The sequence below is a fragment of the Bison bison genome, unplaced genomic scaffold (genome assembly GCF_000754665.1).
Source record: "Bison bison bison isolate TAMUID 2011002044 unplaced genomic scaffold, Bison_UMD1.0 scf7180017855177, whole genome shotgun sequence".
NCBI classification, from domain to species: domain Eukaryota; kingdom Metazoa; phylum Chordata; class Mammalia; order Artiodactyla; family Bovidae; genus Bison; species Bison bison.
In genome coordinates this window covers 25,747-35,581 of record NW_011485750.1, presented here as the reverse complement: position 1 = coordinate 35,581, position 9,835 = coordinate 25,747, and the positions used below count along the sequence as shown (strand labels likewise).

The window sequence follows — 9,835 nt, the reverse complement described above, 5'->3', positions numbered from 1 at the left end:
CTGAAAAAAAAAAAAAAAAAAAAAGGAAGAAATTAACATTTTTCAGAGCCCAGACCCTGGTAGTTGTACAGCCCTCTGAGTTTACTCAAGTGATTTTAAAATTTGCACCCTCCAGATGGCTTTAGGCGCTAAAACCATCACCTGTCCATTGAAGAGGTAACAGTAGGCTAAAAACTGAAGCTGGGACTTCCCTGGTGGTTCAGTGGTTAAGAGTCCATGTTTCTAACGCAGGGGGTGAGGGTTTGATTCCTGGCAGGGGAACTAAGATCCTACATGCTATGTGGTGTGGCCAAAAAATAAAGATAAAATAAAATTTACAAAAAGCTAAAAACTGAATTTAAATTGGCAACTAAAGAAAATGCACTTTCTCCCCCACAAATTCATCAAAAGATCATCTGAATGCTGAGCAACTTCCACAAAGCAACTTCTGAATGCTGACAGAGGACACCAGGTACCCAGAAAGGCAGCCCATTCTCTTTGAAAGGAGGTAGGACAAAATAGAAAAGTCAAAAAGAGACAAAAGAGTTAGGGATGGAGACTCATCCTGGGGAGGGAGTTGTGAAGGAGGAGAAGTTTATAAACAGCAGGAAACCCTCTCATCAGCGGGTCTGTGGGGAGTTTTGGAGTCTCCAACCTAATCAGAGGACTACATAACCAGAAGAAGAAGAAGAAGAAAAAAAAAACCCCACAGAATCTGTGCCTAACTGCAACTCCCAGTGGAGAAGTAGCCCAGACACTCTTGTCTGCCACCAGCGAGCAGGGGCTGGACAGGGAGATGTGGGCTGCATGCTTAGGGTAAGGACCAGGCCTGAATGCCCTGAGGACAATCTGAGGGAGCTGATGCTTTTTAACTGTGGTAATGGAGAAGACTCTTGAGAGTCCCTTGGACTTCAAGGAGATCCAACCAGTCCTTCCTAGAGGAAATCAGTCCTGGGTGTTCATTGGAAGGACTGATGCTGAAGGTGAACTCCAGTACTTTGGCCACCTGATATGAAGAACTGACTCATTGGAAAAGACCCTGATGCTGGGAAAGAATGAAGGGAGGAGGAGAAGGGGACGACAGAGGATGAGATGACTGGATGGCATCACTGACTCAATGGACATGAGTTTGAGTCAACTCTGGGAGTTGGTGATGGACAGGGAGGCCTGGCATGCTGCAGTCCATGGGGTCGCAAAGAGTCGGACATGACTGAGCGACTGAACTGAACTGAATTGACTGAGCCTCTACTCTAGATTTTTAATCTTTGCTTTTTGGTATTTGCTGTCAATTTTGTACCTTTAAGAATCTAATCTTCAATATCCATTTTCACTTAGGGGTGTGATTACTAGCTTGATTGCTCTCTCCTCTTTTGACTCTCCCTTTTCTCCCTCAGGTCACATCTATCTCCTCTCTCCCCCTTCTCTACTTAACTCTGAATCCCTCTGGGTGTTCCAGGCTGCAAAGAGCACATAGGGAATTGATTACTGGCTAGACTGCTCTCTCCCCTTTTGACTCCCCCTCTTCTTCTCCTGGTCACCTCTATCTCCCTCCTCCCTCTTCTTTTCTCCATGTAACTCTGTGAACCTCTCTGGGTCTCCCTCACTGTGGAGAATTTTTTCACCATTAACCTAGATGTTTTATCATCTGTGCTGTATGGATGGAGAAGTCTAGAGGCTACTGTAAGAATAAGACTGAAAACCAGAGGCTTAAATCCAAAATTTGAGAACACCATATAACTCCTGATTCCAGGGAACGTTAATAGACAAGAGCTCATTCAAAAGCCTCCATACCTACACTGAAACAAAGCTCCACCCAAGAGCCAACAAGTTCCAGAGCAAGACATACCAGACTAATTCTCAAGCAATGCAGGAACACAGCGCTGAGCATTTAAATACATGCTGCCTAAAGCCATGCTAAGCCCATAGACACCCCAAAACTCACTACTGAACACTTCATTGCACTCCAGAGAGAAGAGATCCAGCTCCAACCACCAGAACACAGATGCAAGCTCCTCTAACCAGGAAACCTTGACAAGCCACTAGTCCAACCCCACCGACAGGGAGCAAGCTCCACAATAAAGAGGAACCACAAACTTCCAGCCTAAAGAGAGGCCATCCCAAACACAGCAATCTAAACAAAATGAAAAGGCAGAAAAATATTCAGCAGGTAAAGGAACATGATAAATGCCCACCAAACCAAACAAAAGAGGAGGAGATAGGTAGTCTACCTGAAAAAGAATTCAGAATAATGATAGTAAAGATGATCCAAAATCTTGAAAACAAAATGGAGTTACAGATAAATAGATTAGAGACAAGGATTGAGAAGATGCAAGAAATGTTTACAAGGACCTAGAAGAAATAAAAAAGAGTCAATCAATAATGAATACTGCAAGAACTGAGATCAAAAACACTCTGGAGGGAACCAACAGTAGAATAACTGAGGCAGAAGATAGGATAAGTGAGGTGGAAGAGAGAATTGTGGAAATAAGTGAAGCAGAGAGGAAAAAATAAAAAAGAATTAAAAGAAATGAGGACAACCTCGGAGACCTCCTGGACGATGTTAAATGCCTCAACATTTGAATCATAGGAGTCCCAGAAGAAGAAGACAAAAAGAAAGGTCATGAGAAAATACTCGAGGAGATAATAGTTGATAACTTCCATAAAATGGGGAAGGAAATAGCCACCAAAGTCCAAGAAACCCAGAGAGTCCTAAACAGGGTAAACCCAAGGTGAAACACCACAAGACACATATTAATCAAATTAACAGAGATTAAACACTAAGAGCAAATATTAAAAGCAGCAAGGGAAAAGCAACAAATAACACATAAGGGGATCCCCATAAGGATAACAGCTTATCTTTCAATAGAAACTCTTCAGGCCAGAAGAAAATGGCAGGACATACTTAAAGTGATGAAAGAGAAAAACCTACAGCCCAGATTACTATACCCAGCAAGGATCTCATTCAAATACAAAGGAGAAATCAACAGCTTTACAGACAAGCAAAAGCTGAGAGAATTCAGCACCACCAAAACAGGTCTTCAACAAATGCTAAAGGATCTTCTCTAGACAGGAAACACAGAAAAGGTGTATAAACTTGAATTCAAAAGAACAAAGTAAATGGAAATGGGATCATAATTATCAATAATTACCTTACATGTAAATGGGGGTTGAATGCTCCAACCAAAAGACAAAGACTGGCTGAATGGATACAAAAACAAGACCCCTATATATGCTGTCTACAAGGGACCCACCTCAAACCAAGGGACACATAAAGACGTAAAGTGAAGGGCTGGAAAAAGATATTTCATGCAAATGGAGACCAAAAGAAAGCAGGAGTAGCAATACTAATATCAGATAAAATAGACTTTGCAATAAAGGTTGTGAAAACAAAGAAGGACACTACATATTGATCAAAGGATGAATCCAAGAAGATATAAAAATTATAAATACATATGCACCCAACATAGAGGCACCACAATATGTAAGGCAAATGTTGACAAGTGTGAAGGTGGAAATTAAAAGTAACACAATAAAAGTGGTAGCCTTTAATACCCCACTCACACCTATGGATAGATCTACCAAACAGAAAATTAGCAAGGAAAAGCAAACTTTAAATGATACAATGGACCAGTTAGACCTAATTGATATCTATAGGACATTTCACCCCAAAACAATGAATTTCACTTTTTCTCAAGTGCACACGGAACACTCCCCAGGATAGATCACATCCTGGGCCATAAATCTAGCCTTGGTAAATTTTAAAAAACTGAAATCATTTCAAGCATCTTTTCTGATCACAGTGTGGTAGGATTAGATGTAACTACAGGAAAAAAACTATTAAAAATGCAAACATATGAAGGCTAAACAACACACTGCTGAATAACCAACAAATCACAGAAGAAATAAAAAATGAAATCAAAATATGCATAGAAACAAATGAAAATGAAAACACAACAACCCCAAACCTATGGGTTTCAGTAAAAGCAGTGCTAAGGGGATTGTTCATAGCAATACAAGTTTACCTCAAGAAACAAGAGAAAAATCAAATAAATAACCTAACTTTACATCCACAGCAACTAGAAAAAGAAGAAATGAAGAGTCCCAGGGTTAGTAGAAGGAAATAAATCATAAAAATCAGAGCAGAAATAAACGAAAAAGAAACAAAGGAGACTATAGCAAAACCCAACAAAACTAAAAGCTGGTTCTTTGAGAATATAAATAAAATAGACAAACCATTAGCCAGACTCATCAAGGAAAAAAAGGAGAAGAATCAAATCAACAAAATTAGAAATGAATAAATCACAACAGACAACACAGAAATACAAAGGATCATAAGAGACTACTATCAATAACTATATGACAATAAAATGGACAACTTGGAAGAAATGGACTAATTCTTAGAAAAGTATAACTTTCCAAAACTGAACCAGGAAGAAATAGAAAATCTTAACAGACCCATCACAAGCACAGAAATTGAAACTGTAATAAAAAATCTTTCAACAAACAAAAGCCCAGGACCAGATGGCTTCACAGCTGAATTCTACAAAAAATTTAGAGAAGAGCTAACACCTTTCCTACTTAAACTCTTCCAGAAAATTGTAGAGGAAGGTAAACTACCAAACTCATTCTATGAGGCCACCATCACCCTAATACCAAAACCAGACAAAAATGCCACCAAAAAAGAAAACTACAGGTCATTATTACTGATGAGCATAGATGCAAAAATCCTCAACAAAATCCTAGCAAACAGAATCCAAGAAGATATTAAAAAGATCATACATCATGACCAAGTGGGCTTTATCCCAGGGATGCAAGGATTCTTCAATATTTGCAAATCAATCAATGTGATACACCACATTAACAAATTGAAAGATAAAAACGTATGACTATCTCAATAGCTTCAGAGAAAACCTTTGACAAAGTTCAGCATCCATTTATGACAAAAACCCTCCAGAAAGCAGGCACAGAAAGAACATACCTCAACATAATAAAAGCCATATATGATAAACCTACAGCAAACATTATCCTCAATGGTGAAAATTGAAAGCATTTCCCCTAAAGTCAGGAATAAGACAAGGGTCCTCACTCTCACCACCTCTATTCAACATAGTTTTGGAAATTTTAGCCCCAGCAATCAGAGGAGAAAAAGAAATAAAAGGAATCCAGATTGGAAAAGAAGAAGTAAAACTCTCACTGTTTGCAGACATGATCCTCTACACAGAAAACCCTAAAGACATCAGCAGAAAATTACTAGAGGTAATCAATGAATATAGTAAAGTTGCAGGATATAAAATTAACACACAGAAATCCCTTGCATTCCTATACACTAACAATGAGAAAACAGAAGAAAAATTAAGGAAACAATTCCATTCACCTTTGAGATGAAAAGAATAACATACTTAGGAACAAATCTACCTAAAAAACTAAAGACCTATATATAGAAAAGTATAAAACATTGATGAAAGAAATCAATGACACAAATAGATGGAGAAATATACTATGTTCATGGATTGGAAGAATCAGTATAGTGAAAATAAGTATACTACCCAAAGCAACCTATAGATTCAATGCAATCCCTGTCAAGCTACCAATGGTATTTTTCAGAGAACTAGAACAAATATTTTCACAATTTGTATGGAAACACTGCTGCTGCTAAGTCACTTCAGTCGTGTCCGACTCTGTGCGACCCCATAGACGGCAGCCCACCAAGCTTCCCCATTCCTGGGATTCTCCAGGCAAGAACAGAGTGGGTTGCCATTTCCTTCTCCAATGCATGAAAGTGAAAAGTGAAAGTGAAGTCGCTTAGTTGTGTCCGACTCTTAGCGACCTCATGGACTGCAGCCTACCAGGCTCCTCCATGGGATTTTCCAGGCAAGAGTACTGGAGTGGAGTGCCATCACCTTCTCCGGTATGGAAATACAAAAAACCTCAAATAGCCAAAGCAATCTTGAGAAAGAAGAATGGAACTGGAGGAATCAACCTGCCTGACTTCAGACTATACTACAAAGCTACAGTCATTAAGACAGTATGGTCCTGGCACAAAGACAGAAATATACATCAATGGAACAAAATAGAAAGTGCAGAGATAAATCCACATACCTATGCACACCTTATCTTTGACAAAGGAGGCAAGAATATACAATGGAGAAAAGACAATCTCTTTAACAAGTGGTGCTGGGAAAACTGGTCAACCGCCTGTAAAAGAATGAAACTAGAACACTTTTTAACACCATACACAAAAATAAACTCAAAATTGATTAAAGATCTAAATGTAAGACAAGAAACTATAAAGCTCCTAGAGGAAAACATAGGCAAAACACTCTCTGACATAAATCACAGCAGGATCCTCTATGACCCACCTCCCAGAGTAATGGAAATAAAAGCAAAGATAAACAAATGGGACCTAAATAAACCTAAAAGCTTTTGCACAACGAAGGAAACCATAAGCAAGATGAAAAAACAGCATTCAGAATGGGAGAAAAGAATAGCAAACAGTGCTCTAGCCCCAAGCATCCAGTATCGTGCATCGAACCTGGACTGGCAACTCGTTTCTTACATGATATTTTACATGTTTCAATGCCATTCTCCCAAATCTTCCCACCCTCTCCCTCTCCCACATAGTCCATAAGACTGTTATATACATCAGTGTCTCTTTTGCTGTCTCGTACACCGGGTTATTGTTACCATCTTTCTAAATTCCATATATATGCGTTAGTATACTGTATTTATGTTTTTCCTTGTGGTTTACTTCACTCTGTATAATAGGCTCCAGTTTCATCCACCTCATTAGAACACATGTATACTTGTGGCGGATTCATTTTGATATTTGGCAAAACTAATACCATTATGTAAAGTTTAAAAAAAATAAAATAAAATAAAGTGCACTTTAAAGCTAAAAAAAAAAAAAAAAAAAGCAAACAAAGCAACTGACAAAGAATTAATCTCAAAAATATACAAGCAGCTCCTGCAGCTCAATTCCAGAAAAATAAACGACCCAATCAAAAAATGGGCCAAAGATGTAAACAGACATTTCTCCAAAGAAGACATATAGATAGTTAACAAACACATGAAAAGATGCTCAACATTACTCATTATCAGAGAAACTGCAAGTCAAAACCACAATGAGGTGCCATCTCATGCCGGTCAGAAAGGCTGCTGTCAAAAGTCTACAAACAATAAATGCTGGAGAGGGTGCGGACAAAGGAACCAGCCCTCTTACATCGTTGGTGGGAATGCAAACTAGTTCAGCCACTATGGAGAACAGTGTGGAGATTCCTTAAAAAACTGCAACTAGAACTGCCATATGACCCAGCAATCCCACTGCTGGGCATACACACCAAGGAAACCAGAATTGAAAGAGACGTGTACCCCAATGTTCATCGCAGCACTGTTTACAATAGCCAGGACGTGGAAGCAACCTGGATGTCCATCGGCAGTTGAATGGATAAGAAAGCTGTGGTACACATACACAATGGAATATTACTCAACTATTAAAAAGAACACCTGTGAATCAATTCTAATGAGGTGGATGAAACTTGAGCCTATTATACAGAGTGAAGTAAGTCAGAAAGTAAAGCACCAATACAGTATATTAACACATATATATGGGGTTTAGAAAGATAGTAATGATGACCCTACATGTGAGACAGCAAAAGAGACACAGATATAAAGAACAGACTTTTGGACTCTGTGGGAGAAGGCCAGGGTGGGATGGTTTGAGAGAATAGCATTGAAACATGTATATTACTGTATGTGAAATAGATCACCAGTCCAAGTTCGATGCATGAAACAGAGCACTCAAAGCTGGTGCACTGGGACAGGCCTGAGGGGAGAGGGTTCAGGATGGGGGACACATGTACACCCATGGCTGATTCATGTCAATGTATGACAAAAACCACCACAATATTGTAAAGTAATTAGCTTCCAATTAAAATAAACAAATTGATTTTAAAAATGATAGGATAAGAAGAAGAGATATGTTAAATGCTCTTGCTGAGGGTGGGGAGAGAGAGAATGTTTATAGTCATATTATATGGGGGAGGGAAACATAGTGAGTCTTGAAGACAAAATAGAGGGTTTATAACCCTAACCTTCACATTTTTCTCCTATATTTTTTACACAGAGGCAACTGTTTTATGAGTAATTGGAGTAAGAAATGGCAACCCAGTCCATGGAAAATCCCATGGACAGAGGAGCCTGGTAGACTACAGTCCATAGGGTCACAAAGAGTTGGACACAACCGAGAGACTGAGCCTGCACACATATAGTATTTTTACTTTTTTCTTTGAGTTCTTTGAATTTCACTTCTCTTCATGTTTTTATTTTATTTTACTTTTTAATATACATAATACTGTGTACATTTAAAAATATACATAATATTATGAATGTTTTATGGAGAGGGAAATGGCACCCACTCCAGTATTCTTGCCTGGAAAATCCTGTGGACAGAGGAAACTGGTGGGCTGCTGTCCGTGGGGTCACACAGAGTCAGACACGACTGAAGCAACTTAGCATGCATGCATGCATTGGAGAAGGAAATGGCAACCCACTCCAGTATTCTTTCCTGAAGAATCCCAGGGACAAAGGAGCCTGGTGGGCTGCCGTCTATGGGGTTGCACAGAGTCGCACATGACTGAAGCGACTTTGCAGCAGCAGCAGCATGAGTGTTTTAAACAGAGGGTTGATAAGATCTTGGAGGACATATGAAAGAGTGAAAAAATGAATCTACTCCAGAAACAGTCTTGAACAGGAGAAGAGTTGTTTAATGAAGTGGCCAGGGTAGGTATACAATATTTGGAGTAAAAACAGCTAGAATACAAGAATCTTGGAAGACACCACCAGACTTGACCAAGGTCTAACACTTGTGTTCAGGTCAGCTAGCCTCTCCATGGAGCAATATCATTTTTGTGTTTCTAAAACCACAAAGACTATTACTCCTCCCTCCCAGGATGCAATGTGGGCTTGTTTCTGCTTACCCCGGAGTTCATCCTTTGCTCTCTCAGACAGATCCATTCGGTTCATCTCATCAGAGACCTGGATGCATAATGGAGGAAGGAGAGGGTGGGACGAATTGAGACAGTAGTGTGGAAATATATATACTACTACATATGTAAGGTGGATAGCCAATGGGAATTTGCTATGTGATGCAGGCAGCTCAACGTGGTGCTCTGTGATGACCTAGAGGGGTGGGATGGAGTGGGAGGTGGGAGGGAGGTTCAAGAGGAAGGGGACATATGTATACCTATGGCTGATTTATGTTGATGTATGGCAGAAACCATCACAGTAGGTCAAGTAGTCACCCTCTAATTAAAAAAAAAAAAAAAGACCTGGATGGTCACCATCTCTACCCAGTAGCTGGGGCAGCGGGCAGTGAGTAGCTGCTTCCTGCTGGCCTCCTCCACCTCTGTCTGCAGGAGGTGCTGTAACTCCTCTTTCAGGGAATGGTCCCTCAGAAGAGATTTGAATTTGCTCAGCTTATCCTGGCCGAGCTCCTCTAATAGAGGCTGCAGATGGAAACCCAGCTCGGCAGAAGACGCCATCTTGACCAACAAATGAGAGCTCAAATTTTGGCATTAACCACGTTTTAAGGGGAGGAAGGGAAAGGCACAGGGGATTGGTACTCCCCTCTCAAATGCTGGTTGCTTCTGTGTCAGGAAATAGGCTGTTTATTCTCCCTGCCTAACCTGCTGCGTTAAGAACAAACTCCCCAGTAGAGGTAAAACCCACATAGAACTCTTTCTTGGATTTAGAGCTTAGGACCCCCCTGAGAACAGGCGGTAGCTGAGGTAGGAAGGAAGTCCACACTGCTGGATCTCCTGTATGCAGCGGCTCATCTGGTATTTGTCAGTAAATTGAT

General features: G+C 40.0%; 1 protein-coding gene across 1 annotated transcript in view; it reads right to left on the bottom strand.

Moving 5' to 3' along the window:
- The window catches only part of NLRP2 (NLR family, pyrin domain containing 2), a 27,641-nt gene extending 18,123 nt beyond the window's left edge, over positions 1–9,518 (bottom strand). Inside the window, exons 1-2 of the mRNA XM_010858177.1 lie at positions 9,306–9,518; positions 8,955–9,012 (exon numbers count right to left, since the gene is read on the bottom strand). Of these exons, the coding sequence (XP_010856479.1) occupies positions 8,955–9,012; positions 9,306–9,518 (271 nt within the window). The remainder of the gene's footprint in view (positions 1–8,954; positions 9,013–9,305) is intronic.
- Between the last annotated feature and the right edge of the window lie 317 nt (positions 9,519–9,835).